We start from the raw sequence: 26,486 nt of genomic DNA on the forward strand, positions 1-26,486 counted from the left end.
AAAACACTGACACTGGCACTAGGGGAGTTAATGAGTCACTCAGAATCGGGAAACAGCAGGTAGCAGGTCTGACGCCTCACCAGATGCGTGACCTTCCATGAGAACAATGCCATCTGTTAGACTACTTTACCTCTGGTTTCCACAGCATGGATGCATTTCCTGATTATGCTGAAGCCAATGCTGTCCAACTGTGCAGCTGAAAGAGCAAGAGAAGGGCAATCAAGTTGTGGCCTTGCAAATCACCCTCAGGGTACAACCGACCAAGTCATAGTGAGTCAATCGAATACAGTGTGGTCATGTGTGCTTTTCATTTTTTTCCATAGAAATGATAAAGAAAAAATAAATATAAAATAATAGTAAAAAATAGCTGGCATCAATGGAGAGCTTACCATAGGTCAAGCAAGTGTTAAGTGCTTTGTATGCATTTTCTTTTTCAGTTCTCATAGTAACCTCAAGTAATAGTAATCTGCAACATTATCCTCCATTTATAGCTGAAAAAACTGTAGCAGAGTGATAGGCACCTTTAAATTGGAGCTGTAGGACTAACTTGCTTGCAGTCTTCAAAAAGTAAAAATGATCTTTAAATGTTGGGTGAGTACTTTACATAGGTTCTCTCATTTAATGCTAACAGGACCTCCAGGATGATACTATCATTAGCTCCATATCACAGATGGAGAAACTGAGGCTTGGTAAAAATAAATATCTTGCCCAGTTAATATGTGGAGACTTGCTTCAGAGCCCATATCACCAAGCTACCTTAAATGTGATCCCAAGTAAAAGTATAATCCTGTTCAGGTGACTAGGACAAATGAAAAAAAAAAAGAAAAACAAAAGAGAAAATTAACACAGCCAGGAATAAAGAAGGTACATGAGGAAGAAGCACTTGGGCAGCAGAGACATACCTCCACATGGCAAATCGGCAGGTGGTGAGAGGGTTCTCCACCTGCTTCAGCGCCACCAATGTCACTCAGAAAATAAATGATCCACATCGGCAACTTTTTCCAGAACAACAAACTGATTTCTAACCTGGCACTGAAGAGGCTGGAGAGCTACCAAAATTCACCCCCAGGCTTCGGTTACCCAGTGATAAAATGTACAAATTTTAAGAATGGGTTCATTTTTTACCTCATTGGGATATTAGCACAAGACATTCTACAGTTTGCTGCTCAAAGTGAAGAAAGAAGGGTAGAGAGTAGGAAGGTATTTATAAATGATTGTGATCATCCATGGCAAGAAATAAACTTGTCATTCATGAGAACGAAACAGAACCTGAACCCATCTTGGTTCTTCTCCAAATGAAATCTTTCTCTAATTGTTGGTATATGTGTATGAACTAATCTAATAAAAATCTAATGAAGATTTAAAAAAAAAAAATTTTTTTTTTTTTCTGGGCATGTTGGTAATCCCAGCAACTCAGGAGGCTGAGGCAGGAGAATCCCAAGTTCAAGTTCAGCCTGGGCAACTTAACAAGACCCTGCCTCAAAATAAAAAAATAAATATTAAAAAGTGTGGGGATATAGCTCACTGGGAGAGGGGCCCTGGATTTAATCCCTAGTAATGGAAACATTTTAATCACTGATAATATCCAAAAATCAAACAAAAAAATGTTAATTTCCCTAAACTTCCCTTCCCAAAGTGAAACAGCTCCTGTACTTTCATTCACATTTACTACTTAGAGGTACTTATAAATACCCTCACCCTCTAGGAGGAGTAAAGAACCAGAAGAGAGATGGAGAACCATGTTCTTTTCCCCTGAAAATTAGATGCTATAAAAATCATTCTTCTTAGATTATTTGTAGTTGTATAAAATGAGAAAAATTATTAGGGATTCAGTTTTGGACATTATTTATTATTACTTGAGGTGTATATTTTACTATAATATTTAATAATGTTATAATAACATTTAATATTATTTAATAACATTATTAAGTAATGTTATTGAAATGATTGGATTTTGAGAGCTGTAATCTAAGTCAGTGCATCCTAGTTTGAATGGATTGACTAGGAGATCACTGTATAGGTGTAGGGCATAGCTGGAGGAAATGGGTCACTGGGAACTTGCCCTAAGAGGGTACATCTTCCCTGCAGGCCTTTCCCCTCCTCTCTTTACCTCCTGCTCCCCTTCCATCATGAGCTGAGAAGCTTTCCCCCACTGGGCCCCTTCCCCATAATGTGCTGCCAAACCTTGGGCCGCAAGCAAAGGAGTTAGCTTTCTATGGACTGAGACCTTTGAAATTGAGGCCCAAATAAACATTTCATTTCTTCCTCTTAGGGAAAAAAAAAAAAAAAAAACCTCTTCTTATTCCCTTAACACAGTAAGGAGCCTACTAACTCAATCCCCTGCTTTTTCTAGTATGAACCAAGTATTTGCTCTGCAAATAGTGATATCTCAAGCTTTCTGACTGAAGGCTGCCAGCCAGACTGATACAATTCTTCCAAATAAAACTCCATTAACTCATACAACAGACATTTTTCAAATTTAGGGACAACGTTAATGCACAGATTAAACACATGTTAGAATCTGGGGGAGAATTTTTTGTTTAAAAATAATGTTTATTATGAATAAAACGAGAACATCATGCTAAGTGAAATAAGCCAAACTTAGACAGTCTAGGGTTATGTGTTTTCTCTCTTCTGTTTCATTTGGGGAAGAGAAGTTTGGAGAACTTAACATTTCCTTTTAGAGAGAAAAAGTTAAAAGAATGTGTGTGGGGGGGGGAATCTCGTGAAAATAGAAGAGAGATGAGTAGAGAAGAAGGGGTGCACGGAGGAGGAGGAGGGGAAGGGGAGGTAGGGAACGAAATCAACCAAATTCTGTCACGTGCGCACATGAATCCAAAGCAACAGATCCCACACTTGTACAATTAGAATTCACCGATGAAAAGTAAAATAAGTTTTAAGATATAATTCACCTACCATAAAGTTCACCAATTTTAAGTGTACAGTTCAGCCGTTTCTCATACAAAGCTGTGTATTCATCATGACTATTCAGTTCCACTACATTTTTGTCCCCATAAGAACCAACAAACACAACCACAGACATCAGCAGCCAGCTTCCATTTTTCCTTCCCCCATTGTTGGCGACAACTAATTCACCTTTCTTCTTCATGGATTTGCCTGATTCTGTACACTTCACATAGATGGACTAATAAAATATGTGGTCTTTTATACCTGGCTTCTTTCCTTAATAATGTTTTCAAGATTCAATCACGCGGCAGCATCGGTACCTCATTCCTTTATAAGACTGAACACTACTCCACCGTAGTATATACCACATTCTGTTTTTCCTTTTGTCAACTGACAGACATTTGGGTTGTTTCCATTTTGGGCCTATTATGAATAATGGTATTACGAATATCTGTATACAAGTCTGTATGGACATATATTTTCATTTTCTTGTGTATACACTTATGATGGAATTGCTGGGTCATAGAACTATGCTTTTTCCCACCCTTTATTAAATGTCTTGATTTTTTTAATGGTGCATAATAATTATACATACTAGTGGAATTTATTATTATATACTTGTACATGCACATGATATAAACTCTGGTCAGTTCTATTCCCAGTACCTCCCCTTTTCCTCTCCTCCTCCCTCCCCCTAGTCACCTTTCTCTATTCTACTGGTCTTTGCCTTTTAGAGGAACAGACAAATTATCTTCCAAAGTAGCGGCACCATTTTACATTCCTACCAGCAAAGCATGAGGGGTTCCGATTTCTCCACATCCTTGCCAACATTTGTTATTGTCTTTTTTATTATAGCCATTCTAGTGGGTGTCAAGAGTTATCTCCTGTGGTTTTGATTTGCATTTCCCTGATGACTAACGTAGCTGGGCATCTTTTCACATGCAGGGGAGGATTTTCATTCCTTTATACAGTAGTCAGAATACAGCTTACTGGAAAGTATTTGTCAGACAGGGAATTACTTTTTGTGCTTAAGGAGGAGGTTTCCAAAATGTTTATAACTGTGATTCCTTCAGTTCTTCTTTTCCAGAGTGCCCCAGAGAATCTTTTCAGAGAGATGACAGTAAAAGAAGTACAGGAGAAAGAACCGCCACTTTGCACAGAGCTCTAGAGAGCAGCCAAGACCAATTCTAAACTTGGATGTTTTAAGAGTAGGTTTGTGAACTTGGTCTTATTCTAGGCATTGGTGAGCTTCGTCCTGGACAAAGACTATTTCTTTTCCCCATAAACTCTGATAAAAGGTTTGGACAATTGAAAAGAACTTGGCAACTGACAGAAATGGCCTCAGTGGTTAGAAGATGAGACGTCCACCTAACTCCAGCAAAAACTAGACAGAGTTGGACACAACCCACTAGAAGCAAATCAGTCCTTGGGCTCTTTTTGTGGCACTGTGGGAAGTGAGATCCCTTTCTAGTAAATGATAACCTAGTGAACGTGAATAAAATGGTACCTTCCAAATATATCCAGAAAAAAATTAAAATTCCACCCACCTACATTAATTATAATTACTTATTTTGGAAAATGGCAAAGCAAAACCTCTGCACTCAATATCTGAGGAATGTTCCTCTTTGGTTTTCTAATGTGAGAGTCTCTCCAATTTGCTATAATCAGCAAACTCTCTTTACAGAGATGTCATACATAAAGGCCTTATGTTTTACACATGTAATGCAATATTTATTAGTATATTTTATTTGCCTAAGTTTAGATGTAGAGCATTTACAAATTGTACATCCAAACACTGAGAACTCAAGGTAATTCTCTGTTAGACTTTAATATATTAAAGTTGTATACTGATGATAATTATTTATAGTTTTGTAAACAGACAAAAGTGTATTAAAAATGGAATTGACATCAACAACAGTTCTCCCAACAGGGAACTCGTGAAATACAGTTTAGCAACCATAGCTCTAAATCTCTAAACTGGATGTGGTATAAGTTATTACATTGCCCATGTTGCCCCAGCACTTCTCCGTCTCTCTCTCTCTCTCTCTCTCTCTCCACACACACACACACACACACAAACACTGAGAGTTTCCTGCTGACATCATGATTAGGTAACTAATAATTAACAACTGCTTTATTATTTAATGTGGACCAAGTACCACTAATGTGACAGGGACGACAGTACACACATAACCAGATCATTAGTCTTGATCACTGCCCCGTGGGGACATAATCTGTTAATTGAGATCTCCTAGTCTGAAAAGTGAATTCCCACTAAAAGGTTTAGAACACTGTCACCACCAAGCACAGTTTGCAAATGACAGAGAAAGTGGCCTGCCAGATGGAAGCGGCTGTCCTTAATCCCCTCAAGCAGGTGATTCAGCTTTTTCACTGAGCCCAGGCTCAGAAAAGGTCAGGGATTTATTTGCAATTTCTGTATCCTTATAATCTCCAGAAATAATCTCTCATTAAATATCTACTAGGCTTGCATTATTCCCTTAATTTGACTTGCGATGAGTTGCCGCAGGATCTGCGGATCCCAGGCCTGACAGCTCCCATCTTGCAGTTAACTCTTGGATTGGCTTCTCTTTCCCCCTGGGCTCAAGTTCAGTCCCGCCCAGTTTTACACTCAGGCAGCCCAAACTGCTGTCTTATAATGAATGTTGGCAGAATGCACACCACAAAAAAAAAAAAAAAAAAAAAAAAAAGGCCTAGCTGACCTCCCAAGTTAGCAATGTACCTTCCTCTAATTTCAATGCTTGAAGTTTAGTTTCTCTCTCTCCTTTTGGAGGAAGGAAAGGGCCCAGAACACAAAAACCCATTTTGTCAAAACTCTGGAAAATGTGAGAATGATGGAGAGACAAGGGCATGCTCAGTCCTTCAGAGAGTCTCAGGGCAGACCCCAGAGAGGGAGCAGGATTCCTGCCAGTTGGTTTGGGTCTGGGCTATCACAGTAGGGTGTGAACTCCAGGGAATCCAGACATTTACTGTTTTACGGGTTGAAAAGAACAACACATGACAGCATATAAATTCTTTTTTCATTTACACTAAGGTGAAATGGCATGGGTTTTAACTGCCACTACCTTCCTGTAACATCCAAAAAGGTACTGCCATGTTCTGCAGCTTCTGGTACCTCACCTAAGATATACTCCCCTGGCTCTTCTTACCTTTAAAAAACACGAGGTATGGTGGAGACGGGGTGGACGACACTCGTGGCACTGCCTGGCACTGCCCTCTTTCTTACCCACCCCCCAACCAAAGCATCACCAAGTTTCTCATTTTTTCTCTTCCTGTTTCTCAATTTTGTCTAGCTCTCTCCATTACCATCACCACTGTCCTGGGCCTGCCCCCTGCATCTTTTGCCAGGACAACTGCAGTGTTTCCAAGCTAGTCTCTCCATACCTCCTCTGCTCCCTCCTATCTGTCCTCTACACTGGAGTCCCCACAGTATTGGGGAAAAAAATGGATTTGGGCTATCCTCCTGAGAGCAGCGGGATGTGCCACTGAGAGACCACAGGCAGGGAGGTAACACGGTCCTCCCCTCCAGCTTCCTGGGGGTCACCCCCTCAGCTCTTAGCGCCCCACCACATAGGTATTTTTTCTGAGCATTCAATTGACCACACTTTATCTCCCGTCTTTGTCCAGGCTATGGATATACCTCAGTCTCTTAGCCCAAGCAACACAGATCTCTTCTCCAAAACGCCTCCCCTGGCCTCTCCACCTAGGTTAATAGCCCTCTAGAGCCCTGTAGATATAGCACCATCCAACTCAGTGTTTCAGGGAAAAAAAATGTCTGTTTATTAAACTAGAATATGCAACCATGAAGGCAAAGGCCCATGCATATCCCTCCCGATTTATTTCATTCCCTTCTTTCCCTGTGTACTACAGTGGTGGGCATGGAATGGCAGTGTGTGTGTATGTGTGAAGTTTTTCACTTTGAATCCACAGAGAGGTGAGCCAGTGACTGAATGGTAGAAGGAGCTGCTGAGGGACAGAGTGGCATGGTCAGCACAACCTTCCAAATTCCAACTGACAGAATACCTGCGATAGTAGAAGCATTATTTAGGCTTCTGGTCCTTGGCTTTTTCATCTTTTGTGAGGATATAAAGGTTAAATAAAGAAATGAATGGCCTGATCTAACCACTTCCTTCCTTCCTGTATCAATACAAAGAGACATCACCTCCTCGCGGTACAGCTCCATGAAAACGAGTTCTGGAGAAAGGAAAAACAAACTCGCACAGGCCAAACCATGAAGCAGGGGAGACAAAACCAAGTTCAGGTTTTCCAGGACACTTTTAGAACTTCTTTGCTTGTCCTTCGAAACACAGCTTCACTGAACAGTACCTGGCTTGGGTCTGGGGCTGACAGAGGGGCCCTTCTGTGCCATACTAACTAGGCCACGTCAGCAGGCGAGCAGGCCAGAGAGTACAGGAAGCACCCAGAAAGCAAGGGCGCTCTCCCCTAGAGCCCTGGCTGCCCAACAGATCTCACCTCTCAGGTCCAAGGGCCTCTTTTCTGAAAATCACTGACCTGCTATCATTCAACTCCAAGCTTCAGCATTCAGAAACCAAGCAATTAGGCATGAAGTGGCCAAATCACCCATTTTGAAGAGCACGGAACTTAAAGAGTCTATCAAAACAGCACTTACAGGATACACCCCAAAGTTGACCCCTACATGCACCCAGGGAATTCTAACCAAGCATTCTGGAGACCAGTCCTTTTCCAAAGGAGAAGAGCTAATCTATTAAATTAATCTCAACATGTATTCACCACTTTCCTAAAGGGGGTTTTTCCCAGTCTAAAATGTCCCTCTCAGGTTCCCTCCATTAAAATCAAATGACAACAATAAAAACAAAAACTGGATGTTCTGGAAGTCTGTGGACAAGCAAGAGACCTGGGGGTGAAAGAAGTTGCTGCCCCATTTTTAATATAGATGGATACAAGATTGTCTGGAAGTGTTGTGGGCAGGCCACCACTTCATGGGCAACGCCAAAGTCTCAGCACAGAAATTGACTCAATTTCCCACTGGGATTTGCTCTTTAGAGCCTGGCCTGCTTCATTCATTTTGAATTTAATCAATTTCAGCACTACTAAAAGCCATGAAGGAAAACACCTACACTGAACTGAACACAAAGCCACCTGGATAATAGATTTCTCATTGACTCACACTCAGAGAGAGGACCAGAGGTGCTCACGCTCCTTCTCCTAATAGTGTGAAGTCCCAGGGTTGCCAGGGCTCCATGAGTTATGGCCCCTGGAAAATATCTCCATGGTGGCTCTTGTCAGAATCTTCCAGCAGGGCCCAGGAAAGCTGGTAATTGGTTCTCAGTTATCCATGTGTAAATTCTCTGCTTTGGAAATTACCCATCATCCAGTTGTTAATTCCAGCACAGTGACCAGGACCCCCTTCCCCATTCTCCTCCACTATACCTAGACTGTACTCTGCTCCCTGGCTAGTATATATTTAGAGAATACAAACTGATTTTATTTTATTAATATATATATACATTATTATATATATATATATTATTATATATATATATACATTTTTTTTTCATTGTAGATGGACACAGTACCTTTATTTATTCGTTTTTATGTGGTGCTAAGGATTGAACCCAGTGATCCACACATGCTAGGTGAGCACTCTACCACTGAGGTACAACCCCAGCCCCACAAACTAATTTTAGTATTAACTAAATCACATGGAAATGGTGTGGAGCAGAAAGAGAATGGCAAACTTTAGAACCAGACAGACCTGGATTGGAAAGCTACCTCTGCCGCCTCTGGCTGGATATTATCTCAGGTAAGGTGCTTCATCTCTCTGAGATTCACCTACCTCACCTGTCCAGTGAGGAAAACTCACTGAGGTATCATGAGGGTCAAATGAAATGTACTGCAATTATGACTTACTTGATATTTAATAAATGGTTGTTTCTGGTACTATCAATATTAAGATGTTGCTACATCCTAATATTTGATTCAAACTTTTTGGTAGATGAAATGGTTTTCATACTCAAGTACCTCTTATCCTGATGATAATCCCATGGGATAATAATGCTACTGTTTTTACTAATAACTTCTTGCTGTGTTTTCCCACTAATGAGTATAATGAGGGATAATGTGTTACAGTTCATAAAATAAATTAATAAACTATGGCTTATTTGATTTTCCCAACATCTCTGCTAAGTTTTTATGATGAGAAAAGCCAGGCTCCTGAGGTTAAGTGGTAACAACAGCGATGATAACAGTAGCTAACACTTACTGAGACAGACTGCAAGGCTCTGGGTTATGTACTTAAAACTATCATCTTCTTACCATCGTCATCATCTTTATTTTGTGGACAGGAAACCTAGGCTCAGCCAGATTAAGGAACTTGATCACGGTGTTATTAGCGAGCAGGGAAACCAGGATTCCTTCTCGGCTGAACTGTGGAGTTTGTTCTCTTGCACTCTACTTTCTGCTGAAGTTCACGTGACAGTCAGAAAGTGGGGCTGGTTTTCAGTATCCTGTCCCTTCTGTTCTAATCGCAGTTCTCAACTCCAGGGTACAAAAGAAACACGGGTGTAGTGGTTGCAATGTGGATCCTGGACCTTCTCCCAGATATTATGCTCCAGTAGGTGTGAGAACCCACTTGGGAAAACACAACAGAATACACCAGGCAACTCAAACTACTGTCACCAAAGACAAACAAGTGACTGCTTATTTTGTCAACTGTCAATGTCTGTACTACCAATGCCCCACTGGATACTAAGGTTCGCCGGTGCATCTTAATATGTGATGTTGGCTTGTGTCACTGGTATATGAGATGATTCCAAGTGGCTCATAAACATTTCTAGTGGGTAGACACTTATTTTAGTGAACACTAGAGATCTGCTGATTTATCACTCATAGCATGGTATATTTCCTTTTTGAATAAAGTGAGGTAAAAATGATAAATTGATTAAAAAAAACAGTAAGTAAACAAAACTGATACAGATATATGTAAAAATTTATCATGCAGATGATACACAAATAACACATTTGAGAGTTTATGCCCTACTGTGTCCCAGGCTGGGCACTTTATTCGACCTTACTGAAAGGACAAGAGGAGAAAGAAAGTACCATAATTCTAGCAGCAAGATGTCCCGTTCCAATAAAATCCTCCTTGATTCCTTACTTTCTCTCAGACCCACATCCAAATGGCACTCCGCATTCGGGCTCTTAGCCAGTCCTGTCAGTGACAACTTCAAAACATCCAGAATCTGACCACTTTGCAGCACGTCCACGGCTGACGCCTCGACCGACACCCCACCATGACCCTCTTTCTGGACTGCTAAAGTAGCTCCCCTCTGGCTTCTGCTTCCCAGTGCCAGAGTCATCGTTTAAAAACACACGTCAGTTCAGGTCATTCACCTGATCACAACTCTCCAGCGACTTCTTACAATGCTAAGAGCACAATCTTCTCTCCTATCTTCACCTGGTGGAATGCAAGCCTACTGACCACCCTCCCAGGCCGCCTCCTATCCAGTTGGTAGAGAGGTCCTTTCTAATATTCCCAGAACACAAGTAGTTCATTTCCTCAGGGCCTTTGCACATACTGGTCCTTCTGTCAGCAAAACTTGTCTGCCAACTTCTGATGTGCCTCCTGCCCTCCCTTTGTTCAGGTTTCTTCTCAGAGGTCACCTCTTTAAAGAGGCCTTCCCTGTCCAGCTGTGGCAACCAGCTGCCTTTCCTGTATGCCCTATCTCCACCCTCTTATTTCCTCATAGTGCTCACCTTCACCTTTGTCTACTAACTGTGTTGTCCATTTCTCTCAGTGTATAAGCTCCACATTATACAACGTATACATGTATTGAAACATCATGTTACCCCATTAGCATATGTAATTTTTAAGTATCAGTTAAAATAAATTTAACTGAGACTTTAAAAATAGTTAAAGCTCCAAGAGAAGAGACATAATCTCCCTGTACATTGCTATATTCCAACAAATACTTCCTGAATGAAGGAACAAGTATGATCTTTATTTTTACCATCCATATTTTTACCAGCTCCTATGCTAGTAACCAATAGGTAAAAGTCCAGATGCTCCAGAAGCCTTAAATGGTGAGCAGCTGGCTGAACATATTGGTACCTTCTAGAGTTCAGGGCCCCCGCAGTGGAAAGCATGAGACAAATAGGATTGGCAGGGATCACATTCATCCCCTGACCTCCAAGCAAGAGGGCTGCTAATCAGAATGTTCTTCCCTAGCCTACTAGATACACAGGCATATATTTTCTTTTTCATGGTTTTTGGGGACAAACACACAGAAAAATAAACTGAAAGAAGCAGACAGTAAAGAAAACAAAATAGGCAGCAGGAATACAGAAAAAATCCCTGCCTGGCCTGGAATAAACCTACCAACTCCCTGGGTCAAGGGAGGCTCTGAGATGGCTGTGAAGATGTCCCAATTCCCAGCAAGAGCCAGGCAGCCAAGGGGCAGTGCGTGGGTTCTTGCATAGCACAGGCTAAGCACTGTGTGTCTGCCTAGGATGGAGTGGGTGTTTCCTTCTGGGTTTCTGCAATCACAGTCTCCTGGTCCACCTTAAAATTTCAAATCAGAATAGCAGTGAAAGAGAAAGGCTTAATGCACACTGCAGTAAGGCCAACCAGCTTAATCAGGACCATTTGTCTCCTGCACAGGGATCTGGACATCCTGAGAATGAATTACAGTCCAGTGGCCTCAATTCCTTTCTGCCTTGGGGCCTGGGTGGTTTTGTACTGATTTCTCAACCAAGAGAGATCACGGCTATCCCTGTGAAGGTGGAAGTGTTTCAAATACCAGCTGCCTCTGCCCACCAAGACCTCTCTGCTGCCTTTACCTACTTGTTCTCCCACCTTCAAATGCCGTAGGAATGATTGAGACCTTTTTTTTTTTTTTTTTTTTTTTTTTTTTTTTTTTTTTTTTTTTTTTTTTTTTTTTTGTCACAGTTAACTCTAAAGAAGCAAGAGGCAGGGAAAGAGATGGGATTTAGAATCCAAAGCCTAAGATTTGAACCCTAGCATGTGTGTGATGGATATTCTCTGCCTCTCTGATCCTCCTTCCTGACCTTTAAGATGCAAGTTTTGTGAAAACTGAGTAAGGGCACACCTGTGAAGCCACTCCAAGGAACTCTAAGGAGGATGTACAGTATCATGCTTTTATAGTGATAGCCTCCGGTTTGGATGATGGTGATGCTACTGACAATAATAACAGCAAAGGACATTTAATGATTGCATATAATACCAGGCACTACTGAGTAAAGGATATTCATTCTAATATCATTTAATCTTCTCTACAAACCAATGATGTAGGTACTAAAGCTATCCCATCTTATAGATGAAGAAAGTGATGCCTGGAGAAATTATTTTCCCAACGCCGCACACTCAATAAGTCATGAAGCTGGGATTCCAAGTCTTTTCATATTCCAGAGTTGATTCTCTTATCCACTACACAACACCATCCCAACTGCAGGGACTAGTACTTTACAGCCTCTGTTAAACTACAAATGCAGGGCTGGGGAGATAGCTCAGTTGGTACAGTGTTCGCCTCACAAGCACAAGGCCCTGGGTTCAATCTCCAGCACTAAAAAAAAAAAAAAAAAAAAAAAAAAAAAACTTCACAAGCAGAACATGAGTTGCACACTTTGACAACTCTGATCAGGGTAGGAAGGACTGACTTTGAGTGACCAGAAGTCTCCACTGAGAAGAAGCCTCAGGTTTCACATCTGTGCGTGAAGCCAATACTACCACTTACCTTAGACATGGTTGTTATGAGAATCAAATGACGTACTGTATGTCAAACACTGAGCATGGTACCTAACACACGGCATGTGTTCAATAAATATATGGACTATAATAACTGAAAACCTGCACTTGGTGGTCATGAGGGAAATCTTTCAGCCTCTGTTTCAATAACCCCTCGCACTGGGGATTAGGAGTTGAAGATGCAGCTGGGGACCTGCTCACTATTGCCTGGCTAATGTCCAATCAAGGGTGCCAGGAGGTGGCTCACACCTGTCCAGGCTGCAGCCTGCTGTCACAACAGAGCCTGCATCATGAGGGAAAGAGGGATACTGGACCATGGCAAAGTCACACACTGGCTGCATATGTCAGTCCAAAGCTGACTGAAAGTAAGACCGGATGTGTTAAATGTCTTTTAGGAGAAACAGAAATGCTCTGATGGTCCACAAAAGTCCAAGGAGCACCAGAACCAGTCATATCTTTGGGGGATGAGGTCTTGCCACACAAAATAGCTAGGAACCCACAGCATAAAACCTCTGAAAAAACAAGCTGTTCTTTCTCCTTCCTCTCTCTCCAGCCCCTGCCCCCAAGACAGGACCATTCTAGAGCAGTGGTATTACTGCTTAACTAAATATAATTCAGGCTCAATGTGGCCACAACAACGTGTTGCACTTCAGCTCCTAATGAGAAGCCAGGTACAAAAAGTCAGTCCCAGGTGAGCTCACCTGACTATGGCTCAGAAGATGGAAGTGCTAGCCACAGAAACCAGCATGGCACCGGAGGGAGGGAAAGAGGAAGAAAAGGGGCCAAGAAGGGCACCAGGGAGTTGGAAGTACCACCGGTGAGCATGTGTCTCGTATCAGACCAGACCTGGCAGTCGGGGATGGAAAGCTGGAGGGGAAGGTGCGCTCACTCAGCTGACAGCCTCGTGGGCCAGGGCACAGGAGGCCAGGTCGCCTTGCCCATCAATGCCTTCCATCCTTCTCAGGTTTAAAAGGGGAAATGTTCTATTTATAAGCCACACACCAGGGGAGACCTGGCAGCCGCAGGATGGCTCTGATCCCAAAGGGATCCTGGTTACCAGTGGCTGCCTCCTCCTGCCTCTCAACTGTGGGTGTTCTAACAGCAAAAGGCCGAAGGTGACTGGATGCAAAAAAGAAAGAAATCCTCTATTCTGCCCTCTGCTGCTTTCATGAGACCGCGGACCTTTGGTAAAGAAGACAGAAGGCTTCAGAAACTTTTAAAAACAGTGGCCCCTGGCATCCCATAAAGGCCTTCCCTGTGATCTTTAAGAACAAATCTCCTTTTCTGTTTGACAGATCAAGGGAAGCTGAGGCACAGAGATGAAGGGAATGTACAATCAGACACATGACAATAGGCAAACAGAGCCAGGAGGGTGACACCCTGCCCCTCCCATCTCCCGGTCCTCAGTCTTACCCTCATAAAACATGGCAAGCCTTAACAAAACACCATCAGGGAGTCGGATCTGAAGGAAGGCCTAAAGAAAAACAGTGTATGTGACAGTGTAAACAACACAGAAGGTGGCTCTATTCTATTACTGGATCCCTGATGGCAGGGCAGGGGGTGCGGGGTGACGAGTGGACCATGTTATGATTCTGATCCTGGGAAGCTAGAGCCATTGAAACACATGGCCCTGGCCCACCCAGCTCAGCACAGATGTCTGAGGAACCACTGATTGTTCTAACGAGAAGGAGGAATATGGAATGCCCCTCAGCAGCAAAGAACCAGGGAGGTGAGGTTCTGAAGGCTGGCCCCAGGGGGTTGGCTTCCTATGACAGAACAGCAGAACAGAGAAGAGACTTAAAGCATATGAAGACCGGCAGGGAAATAAAGGACTTGGCAAAGGGGCAAGCCCAGGTTTGGCCACCAGATCCCCACTTCTTGACTCTGCTGCCTCCATCTCTTTCAGCTGCTTTGCTCATTTGTGAACTTAACTGTTCTTTGCAGAATTTTTGTAAATGGCAGTCATTCATGTACTATGTCAAGGCTCCCTCATGAACCCTCACGCCACCTTAAACAGGCCCATTTTTTTATTAAAAAGTAACCTTAAGTGAAGGGTTAACAAACTATAGGCCATGTGGCCAAATTCACCTAATACCTATTTTTATAAATAAAATTCTACTGAACTGGGGCTGGGGTTGTCACTCTGCAGTAGAGCACTTGCCTGGCACCTGTGAGGCATTGGATTGGATCCTCAGCACCACATAAAAAAATAAATAAATAAAATAAAGGTATTATGTATTAAAAACAAAGTTCTACTGAATTTTCTACTGAAGTTCTATGCACACTCATTCATTTCCATAGTCTACAGCTGCTTTCACACTATAGTAGTAAAGCTGAAGAGTCCCACAAAAATAAAAATGTTTACTATCTGGCTCATTACTGAAAAAACTGGCCCCTGTGCTAAGCAATGAGATTTAGAAAATCAGGAGGCTCACAACTACTCATGCTCCCAATGCATATTCTAAAAATATATAAATCTAAATGGTAATTTAAAATGTTTGCATGGTGTTAACACTGAGAGATGCAGTCACCAGGATTAAAAGAAATAACCCTCATATGTCACCAAGACTGAAACACAGCAGGAGTGTTGGCTGCCTCCCTGGGTCTCCTCACTGCTGCCTTCCAAGGCAGCTCTGCCAATCCAGTGGCCTCCTTTCTAGGGGAAGGTACTTTTTTGAGGGAGTAATTGGCAGAGTCACACGATGAGAAGGATAAAAACCAGAATTCATACACTAACTAAATAACAAGCCAGACACTTTGCTGGACTTTAATATTCACAATGAGTTTATGAGGCAGGAGTATTAATATCCCCATTTATAGAAAAAGAAATGGTACTGAGAGAGGCCCAGCACCACCCTGAGCTTCCAGAGCCAGATGCTAATCTCCACTGTGCCCACAGTCAAGCCCACCAAGAAAGAATCTGACTATGTTCAAAGGCTGATGTACAAGGATGCAAAGGCCAATGTTAGGCAAAAATCTGGAAAGGACATCAAAGTCCAATGACAGAAATAGTTCAATAAATTAGGGTAGAATCCTGCAACAGAGTAGTAAACAACCATTACAAACGATACTAAAAAATATGACAAGGGGAAATGCTTGTAAATTAAAAAAAAAAACAGAATGGAAGCAAGTATTTTCAGCATAATGCCAATTAAGTCAAAATAGATATAGACATTGACAAGACATCATGAAAAAAAGCAAGAAAGCAGCTGGGTGTGGTAGGGCATACCTGTAATCCCAGCCACTCAGGAGACTGAGGCAGGAGCATTGTAAGTTCGAGGCCAAACTGGACAACTGGCAAGATCCTATCTCAAAATAAAATTTTTTAAAAAATTATAAAAGCCTCAGAATGTAGCTCAGTGCCAGAGCACCTGTTTGCCTAACATATGTGAGTCCCTGGAGGAAAAAAAAAAATGCAAGAAGGAAATAGCTGTGATAGTGATATTACAAATTATTTTTAATGAGTTTTTGAAAACTATTTTGCTATATTTCCTTAATATTCTTACAATAAGTTCATATTAATTTTATAGAAAGAGATATATATGTTTTTTAAACCTGCCTAAGAGAAAAGTTCAGAGAATCAATGTTCATGCCCCAAAGAAAATTAGATCCTAATTCCAACTCTGCATAGAGTATTTTCTGTCTAATCACTGAACCTCTGAGCGTGAATGATAAATTAGCTTCAGCATTATTCAGATACAAATTATTCTTATAAAGGCCACTAGATTGAAAGCCAACTGGAAGGAATGATGTAATTTAGACTTGGGAGCAAAAAGAAAGTGTTGTATTTCCTCCTTCCGGGGTGGGTAGGAAGTTCCATTTTTTAAGTCTTTCTAGCCTAGATGGAATCCCACTCTGAGCTCACTCTCCAAACCATCAGCTCTGGGCGTTCTGTGTGCAGTCTGCATGTGGTGCTTTGTAGACACAGGAATATTATACGCACTCTTGCAACATAACCGGTCCTCTGCCTATTGCCTTCCGGTGGCTCAACCTCCACAGCAGATTATATATTCCTTAAAGGCAGAGACAGCGATTTGAGTTGTGAGTGCCACCTGCCCTGAGAACTCCCAGAGGCATTTGTTAAATGAAAAACTATAGGAAGTCTGTACTCCGAGAGCTGTATCAAGTAAGAGGTCCAGGCAGGAGCAAACAGAAAAATGTTAAACAAGAGTTGCAAGCAGAGAAGACTACTGCAATGCCATCTTGAAAGGTCAGATCATCAGTGCTGAGTGTCCTGATGTGTGTGCTGCTCGTCTGCAGCAACAAGGCCAGTATTCCTTTGACTAGAGTCTGATTAACCTATGGATTCAAGTTAATTCCCACATCAAGTAAGGGGGCACTATGAAGACCATATTAGGAGGTTGAGCCAGACTTTAGCCTCCTGGAGAAGCAATGAGAAAGCAGTATTTCCTCAAACAAACTAATCTTTTTAGAGGAAGTAGGCAGTGACATTTATTACTTAAAACTTTGAACCTGGAAAAAACCAACTCACTGTAAGAGCCTACCACTTTCTTAGTCTCTCGTAGCAGACTGGTCTATCTTCTCTGACAATTCCTCAGGTGGGGCTATGGGACAGCAGCAGCCTGGGCTGAGAACAGGCCACTTCCTGCTTCTCCTCCTGCTTCTGACCTGGGTTCATTTCTAAGGAGAATGAGCACATTCTTTGGGAAGTAAATCTCAAAAATGCAGGCAAAGGTAGGGCATGCAAGAACATATGGCATTAAGATAGCAAAAGGAGCCATGAGCATGGGGTGGGAGGGGGATTCTTGCTCAGTGCAGAGTCCTGCTTTTGTAATAGTTAAAGGGGACAAATCTAGATGACTGGATCAGTAACATGGGCAGCGATCACTTTCTCAGTAAGGAAACTGAAGGAGCAACAGACCACACTTCCTTCCTCTTTACTATCTGTATTCCCACTTTCCCCTTCCCTTTTCTACTAGGTGAGAGTTTGACCAAACAGAGAACTTGGTGTGTCACTGGTGTAAACTCCTGACATTCTAGGAGCAAACCCAGGGAAGGTTTTCTGTTGGCAGGAGAACCTATGGTGAACAGCCCACTGGACTGGCAAAAATAGATTGGTTTTTGAATTTAATATTTAGGGATTAACTTAACCAAGAACATGTGACCTCTAGGCCAGAAACTAAAAGTCAAATAAAGGACACAGTAGTTCAAATAAATGCAAACACATTCAAAGTTCTTGAAGGAGACGACTTGATATTATAAATAAAAGTATCTATTTCTCCCAATGCAATCCCATATGAAAATTTCACTTTTTGAGGAACTTACTAAACCTATTCTGGAAGGATAAAGGTCTACAAATAGCTGTCAACCCTAAAGAGGAGAGTAAAGGAAAGACGCTTAAACTACCCGATAATAAGATTTGACTCAACATTGTCATATTAAACAGAGAAGAAGTACTGGTCCAAAAACAAAAATAAATAAATAAATAAATAATAAAATAAAATCAGTAAAAAGCCCAGAGGTAGAACTCAGCCATGCAAACCTCACATACAAGAAATCCGGTCCCAGCAACCACTGGGAGGAAGAATGGAGAGTTTAGTAGATAATGGGAAAACTGACTCTTCAAATGGATAAAAATATGACTAGATCTTCATGAAACCTGACAAACAATGGTGGATCCACCTATCAGCTGGATTTGAAGCCTAAATGTGAAAGATAAACTGACAAAGATAACTTTAAAAAAAATAGGTGCACATCTTTGTGACACAAGTCAAAAAGGTTTTCTTTAAAATAAAATTTGAAAATCATAAACCAGAAGGCAAAAATTTTTTAAAACATAGTATGTAAACATAAAACATACAGTTTTATAGTAAAGGAAGGAAGCACATGTAATAATATTAGAGTATAAGATGGGAACATTTACAATTAAAATGTCTAAAACTAACAAGGAATTAATATCTAGATGCAAGGGCCTTTACAAATCAACAAGAGAAAGATAGCAACTGTTTTTTGTTAGATTTTTGTTGCTGTGACAAAAAGACCTGGCAAAAACAATGTAGAGGAGGGAAAGTTTATTTTGGTTCATGGTTTCAGAGGTCTCAGTCCATAGATGGCCAACTCCATAACTCTGGGCCCAAGGTGAAACAGAACATCATGGCAGAAGGGCAGGGTGGAAGAAAGTATCTCAGGACATGGCAACCAGGAAACAATGAGAGAGTTCCACTCACCAGGGACAAAATATAAACACCAAAGGCACACCTCCAGTGACCTATCTCCTCCAGTCACATCCTACCTGCCTACAGTTACCCCCTAGTCAATCCATATCAATGGATTAATCCAGTGGATTAGGTTATAACTCTCATAATGTAATCATTTCACCTCTGACAATCCTCGCATTGTCTTGCACATGAGCTTTTGGGGAACACCTCATACCTAAACCATAACAGCAACTTATATCAGAAAATGGGTAGGAGACATGCACAGGCAATTAACAGAAGAGAAAACCCAGAAAACTAATGGGAATGTGAACAGATGCTTAAGCTCATCGATTATCAGAGAAATGTGAACTGAAACAATGTATATGTGTTAGACCGGCAAAAAATTAAAAGGCCAAGTAACACTGAGAGTCAGCAGGAATGGAGACACTGAGGTACAGGGCTGATGGGACTGTGGACCGTCAGCTCTAGGAGCAATGACAGCACTTACACTAAATCTCTGCATAGACCCACAATCTGACCAGCAATTCCCCTGGTGAGTACGACCCAAAGAAATCCTCATACAGGACAGGTTCAGAGTGTTCCCTGTGGTGGTGAATTAGAGGTTAAGGAAAAAAAAATCTGCAAAAAGAGATATGCCATGGCTTAGGCTGTAGTCAGAATTCTCAGGCTAAAGGAGCTGCATGTGTATCTCCCAACACAAGGCTGAGGGATAAAAATCAGGAGACACAACCATTTACAAAACTGAACACAGAGAAAAGGCACACATTTCCAAGAATGCATTTGAAAAGTCAGTATACTTTAGGATGGTGGCCTATAGGAGACCAAAGGAAAAAGAATAAGAGAAACAATTAAAAAGGAACAAATGAATAAGTAAAATTAAGTGACATGAAATAATGAATGGCTCAAAGGCACCATGAACGTGAGCATGGTTAACCCTCTACACCCCAGATCAAACACAGAATCGAGAGGGAAAGAGCACGGGGAAAAGGCTCTGCAGAGAAACGAGCATGTGTTTATCTGCAAGCATCCTCTCCCTGGCAATTGGACCATTTCAAAAATACCAGCAGCTGACAAACATTACTTAAGGCCCTGTCTTACAGCCCACAGGCAATGTATGCCCTGAGAGAAACTTCAGATGAAAGCAACAGATTCAGAAGTGTCCCCAAGGGACCCTTTGCTATCTGCCCCTTCAAAACATTCTGGCTCTGTGACAAAATGTTTGCATTTAAACTCCCACCAAAACATTTTCTAGAAAATAAAATGCTAGACATCTGAGATTTAGATGCCAGACATTTGGAATTTGGTGAAAACAACCATGCCCCACTCTTCAATTCACAGCAAACTGACTTCGTATTTTTAAAAGAGTTTAGATTGTGGCATAAACAGAAAGAGGGTTGCAGAACCACCCTGGGCAATAGAGCCATGTGTGACAGATGAGCCCCATCAGTGAGCATGGGGTGAAATTGCAAATTACTGCAATGGAGAGGATACTGCAAGGACAAGACTGTCTGGGGAGAGGGAGGGAAAGTTGTCGCATGCTGTGGAGGAGGACTCCTAATGCTGAAAAAGGTGAGGCAGCACTAAACCAGAAGACCCAACTCTGGTATTGCCAGCCTGGAAATCGCGAAATAACAATACCCTAGAAAAATAAGTCCTACACCTAAACTACTCCTGAAAAAGTGGCCAGAATTTTTTCTACCCCATCCTGAATCTCTTCTGCTTGCTAGATGAAAGGGTAAGTAAGCAACTGAAGGGTCACAGGAAACCCAAGTCAAGCAAATATCACTGTCTGTGTAACAGGGCAACAGAGCAAAGTGTTGCCCAAGTGTCTATGTTTTCCAAAATGGAACTTTTAGTATTATTCTTTAGGAAGAATACTCTTGTTTTTAATAACAGAACCTTTGGAGTCTGGCAAAATTTCAATGAAATTGTGTTTCCTAAGCTTTCCAGTCTCGATTTCCTCATCCTCAAAGCAGGTATCTACCTCACAGGGTATTACAGGCAGTAAATGAGTTCATGTAAGTTGTACATCCCTAGGGCCTGATACACAGTGAGTGTTCACTTAATGCTATCTATTAATAGCTATTACTGCAAAATACAGGTAAATCATAAACAACACACACTATAGAGAAATATCTAAAGTAGAAAGTTGATGTCTCCCAATAGTCCAACCTCCACCAATATAGTTAGAAAATACATGTATCTCCAAACTTATTTCTATCAAATACCTATGTGAGTCAAATAATTTCTTTTACTATATGCATTATTCCATTGCCCCCTTTTTAAAAATTCAATTAACAATATATTGTGAGCACCATTTCTGTCAATATACCAAGACTTCCTATGTTCTTTTTAAAGGCTGCATACTACTCTATGGTTCATTTAACTAACTTCCTGTCAGATTATTTAGATTCTCTCTAGTTCTTCACTGTCATTACCAATGCTCCAATGAACTTCTCTGCTGCACAAACATTTCTGCTTTGTAGGACAAATAGTTGGGTAAGAAGAATAATCACTTTGAAAAGGTTTCCCAAACATATTACCAAAATGTATTACAGAAATGGTAGAACCCATACCCTGGGCATACTCTTCAACAGAATCTCTGCAATCTTTTGAGGATTAAGCAGAAAGAAGCAAGTTCACAAAGTTAAAAGTTACAAGTGAATGTCTGGCCATGGGTCTTCATTCACATGCACCTCACCCGGTGGGTGTCTGTTAACTCTCCTGACATCATTTCACCTTGGTGGTTTCCTTGATCTCCCTCTGGGACACTACCCCGCTCCCATTTCTGTAACACACTCAAAACTGTCCATCAAGGTGGGCCCTTTTCTCTGGGTGGGCTCAGGTTTGACCAATTTGCCTCTTTCCTGGGATTCTGAATCTTCACAAGAATGAGACAACTATAGCTTAGAGCTTTATCATCCTGCAAATATGTGGCAGAAGACCCTTTCCTATTGGTTCCCGGCTCCCAGGTCCTGAGAGCTGGTCTATTTTCAAGGCTGTGTCTTCAGCTCCTTACCTCTCTGTGAGTGACACGGCAGCCTTCTGGATTTCTTTACTATTGAACTGCTACTTTTGCCTAAATCAGTCAGAGTTAATCTCAGATATTCCAAAACAAACCTACCTAATCCAGAAATGGGGATTCTTTGTTTCCTTGACCGTTTACTTAAAATTTTGCCCTTGTTCAATTTTTGAGGTGAAAGAAAAAAAGAACACATTTTTTTCCTGTCATAAAGGTTTAACATATCAACAGCAGTCATTTCGCATTACTTAGCATTTTACACTGTATAAACCTCCCAGTTTTATTTCAGAGAGAACGAAAGGAGGAAAACCTTCTCTCTGTCCCGTAATGTTTTTCACCACCTAACCCCCTCTAAAGAAAGAAAAAGAGGGGCTGGGGCAGAGCACTTGCCTAGCACCTGTGAGGCACTGGGTTCCATCTTCAGCACCACATAAAAATAAATAAATAAAATAAAGGTTAAAAAAGAAAGAAAGAAGGGAAAAATATGATCCTTTTTTCCACCTGGAGAGGCACTGTTCTATTAATTTTCCTGACCCTACTGAAATTCATGGTAGGACACCTTTGATTTTTTTTTTTTTTTCCCCCCAAGCAGATTTTACAAAGCAAATCTGAAGCCAGGGGACAGGATTTCCTTTGAACTCTTGCAGCAACCTGGAAGGAATTTGTTTTTTCTCCTGTGCACCAAGGAGATAATCAGTCCAAACACTTGACCAGTAGGAGTTTCATTCTAATCCTAGCACCTTTACAAGGTTACAAGTGCCCTTGGAAATCATGATTAACCAGATTGCTCAGAGCAATCTAAGCAGCAGGGGAAATGTGCTATACATTTTACAAAGACTGCCCAGGGGCGCTCCATCAAAGAAGAACAATATTTTATTCACCATCTCTATTCTTTTATCTCTAGTTCATTGGACAGATTAGGCAGGAGTCAAAGGCAATTTTGGCTTTCCCCCAGCATAAGGTTTTTGGGGTATCTGCTATTAGCAGACTAAATAACTTTTAAGTGGTGATTGGAGCAGTGTTAAGACCTAGGATGAGTGATATAACGTTCATGAGAACACTATGTCAAGCGCAAAGGGTTATTTAAATGCAAGGTGTCATTACAATCTCGCCAGTCAGGCTCAGTAAAGGGCTCTATGAAGTCAGTGATGTGGAAAGATCTCACAGGGCACTCAGGAAATGGAGCTGACCCAGCATGCCCACAGCACCTCCTGGTGGTTTATCCCTGAAGAAGCAACTTCTCAAAGCCCACTCCCAGCCCCGGCTGCAGAAAATAACCCAAGCATCATACTTACTTCCTTCGCTCTGACTGTCTTTGTTGGAGTTGTAGACCTGGAAAAGAGAAATAAAAACTTACTTGTGTGCATTTTACACCTGCTACATGCTCACTTAGAAATTACCATTACCTTCCCCCTTCTACTATGTACCATAAGATAGAAGGCAATTTCTGACCCAAATACAAACCCTTTCAATAATCATCTGCTTCCCAGTTTGAACCTTAGCTGTTTTTAAATGTACATGAATTGGAATCACCTGTAGAAATTTATTGTTTAAAAAAAAATCCTCATGTGTCATCTTTTCAAAAAAAAATCAAGTAAACTTATTTGTATATATAAATAAAAAGAGAAGGTTAAGATTGGTTACAAATCATTAAGCATTAATTATGCACCGTCCATGTGCTAAGTAATTCACATGAATTATTGCTTATAACCTACACAATAATTCTTCTTGGTAGGAGCTGTTATTATCACTATTTTACATCTGGAGAATCTGAGGCACACAAAGGTTAGTTAAAGTCCCACAGCTAATTAGTGGTGACATCAGGGTAAGGGTGCATTACACAATGCTGAGTGTTAACACTGGGGGATGGAACCAGCCACTTTTTACTCTATATACTTTCATAAATTTCAATGTTATAAGGAGAATATATTATAGTTACAATAAAAACCCCTTGGGCCTGGAGTGGTGGCTCAGTGGTAGAGCACTTGCCTAGCATGTGTGGGGCACTGGGTTCCATCCTCAGCACCACATAAAAATAAATAAATAAAATAAAGGTATTGTGTCCATCTACAACTTAAAAAAAAAACCTTAAATGATTTACAGAAATCATAAAATGAACCAATATAGCTAAACAGGAAAGTGCCTCAATATAAAATAGAAAATGACATGCTGCAAGGGTCAGCAACCTTTTCTGTACAAGGGCAGATTGTAAATATATCAGGCTCAGGGAGTCAAGAGGCAAAAATCAATATTATGTACATACTTATATAACAAGAAGAAAATTTTCACAAAATTTCTGACAAAATTCAAAATATAAGAATTGATATAACTTTTTAAAATGCAAGTCTACTAATGAAAATAATCAAATTTTGTTTGTTTAGAGGAAGTGAAACAGTTAACTTAATTGAGATTCAAAATTAGTATTCTCTATCATTAATAAATCGCAAAATGTTCATCTATAAATATCGTGCATGGCTCATGGGCTACACAAAAGCAGGAGATAGGCTGGATTGGATATGTGGGCAACAGTTTACTTATCCCTGACATGCTCTCATTATTAAATAAGATGAATCCTCCCTTAATCAAGATTTTGTAGGTATGGAAAGGCACAGGATGAAGCTTGGCTGCCATAACTTGAGTATCTACCCATCCATCCCACATGTTTCTGACGGTCACTTTCAGCTGAAAACCAATTTAACCCCCAAAGAAATCAAGCAAGAGCTCTGAAAAGAGAAACATTAAGTCACCAAAAACTTCCAACTAAAAAACCCATGTAATATAATATTCATTTTCCTAAAGAAGACTAAAGGTGCATAGCCACTTATGAAGGTCAGAAGATGAGGACAGAAGGAAGGGGTTTTCTGTGCTGAAGGAGGATGTCCTGGTGAACAAACAGGTAGCAGGGCATACACTGAAAAGTTATAGAGATGATGCATCAAAAGACTTCAGTTTGGCCCTGGATTTTACCACTAGTCCACTTCATTTGGCTGAACTTCAATTTCTCTGCCTACGGAATGGGGATTCTGCCTACCTACCCCAGAGTGCCATAAACATCCAATGAGGCTGTGGAAGAGAAAGAAATCAAAACAAGTTCAAGTGCTTCAGGCCACACAGTAGAAAAAGACCTGCTTAACCATCACAGAATTCGGGGAAGAACAAAAATCACTACAAAATTAAGGCTGAAGCTGACAAAGAGGGCACGGTAACCGCTCTCTGTAACAGAGGGTACGCATTTGCCCAATCCCCTCAGCAGGATCTCCATCATCTGCTTAAATGCAGAACTTGGACTACCCTATGGTTTTCAAGTGGCGCTCCAGAAGCAACCTGCCACAGGACTACCACAGGGGCTGGGGGAGAACTCAGACTCCAGTAACCAAAAGTCCCCTCCCTTAGCTGCTCTGGGTTTTACTCACAGGGCTATCAAACAAGGGGATACTGACTTTGAAAAGCCTGTAGACCTCTTGAATGGGTAACTCCTAAAGTTACTTGCAATTCATTTGTTTACGTGCATACATTTAATGAATTATTTATTGAGTGCTTATAATAGGCAATGTTTGAGGTGCTAAGAATACAGAAGAACAAGGCAGCTATGGTCTCTGATCTCAGGGGACATTCCTATTAGTGAAGAAAACAGAAATAAACAAATGCACAAATAAGATTTCTTCAAATAATGTGAAGTACAATGAAGATAATACAAGAAGGTCCTATGGGCCTGATGGAGGGAAAATCTTCTCTAAAGAAGTAACATTTGCATGAGACCTGAACAGTGAGTAGGGATCTGCCTGGGAACACAATGGCGCCAGTGCCCAGAAGGTCCCTGAAATGGGGAAAGCATGGCTTCGGAAGGGAGGAAAGTCAATGTATCGGCAATCAGTGCAAGACAGAGAGGAACAGGAGATGGGGACAGGTCAAAGGGGCAGCAAGCAGATCCTCTTACAGGGCCTGTGACCTGTAAGTGACATAGGTAGCCAGGTCATAGCTAAGCGCAGTGACCCATGATGATTGGCATTCAATACCTCAGAAAGTTGGATAAGGGAAATGCAGGGGGAAAGACCCATAATTTTGGCACGGATTTTTTAAGAGTCATCTTTGATCACTGTATTCTCCCATTAAATTCAAACATTTTATTCCAGAGTAATTTGCTTCTATTTATAAAAGCATAATCTACAACAAATAGTAAAATGCAGGGCTTTTAGCCCCTCCCTAATTAGGAGGTGAGTTCATACCAAAATTACTTTTCCTTCATGTTTTCTGGGTCTCAGGGAGACCCTGCCCTGGAACACCCCAAGCATTCCCCTGAATTGAGGATGGCCTGGTCCAATGAGCCAAGGCGCCAGAAACATGTGCTGCCCAATTCTCTGAGGCTGTGTTATTAATCTTTGTCTGGTTTGGATAAATGAGCCAAAGAGACTGAGTTCTGAAATGAGGCTAACAAACCATACTCGCCCAAGGACTGGTGACCACATGGCCCAACCAGGAAGGCCCAGGGTGGGAAGCAGCCTTAATCTCAGAGGCCAAGTGGTGGCACGGTGAGAGCACTAAGCCAGAATGGCTTTGTTTACTGAGCACTTACCAAGAGCCACAAGTGAACAACATCCAGTTCTTGCAACCAATG

At 41.3% G+C, this 26,486-nt stretch overlaps 1 protein-coding gene across 7 annotated transcripts in view; it reads right to left on the bottom strand.

Annotated features, from left to right (window-relative positions):
• ARHGAP26 (Rho GTPase activating protein 26) overlaps positions 1-26,486 on the bottom strand; it is a 419,232-nt gene that overhangs the window by 174,920 nt on the left and 217,826 nt on the right. For all 7 annotated transcript variants that reach the window (XM_079146081.1, XM_079146082.1, XM_079146085.1 and 4 more), the window contains exons 12-13: positions 23,167-23,203; positions 131-196 (exon numbers count right to left, since the gene is read on the bottom strand). In XM_079146081.1, coding sequence (XP_079002207.1) covers positions 131-196; positions 23,167-23,203 — 103 coding nt within the window. The remainder of the gene's footprint in view (positions 1-130; positions 197-23,166; positions 23,204-26,486) is intronic.

The sequence above is a fragment of the Sciurus vulgaris genome (assembly GCF_902686455.1).
Source record: "Sciurus vulgaris genome assembly, chromosome: 6".
NCBI lineage: Eukaryota > Metazoa > Chordata > Mammalia > Rodentia > Sciuridae > Sciurus > Sciurus vulgaris.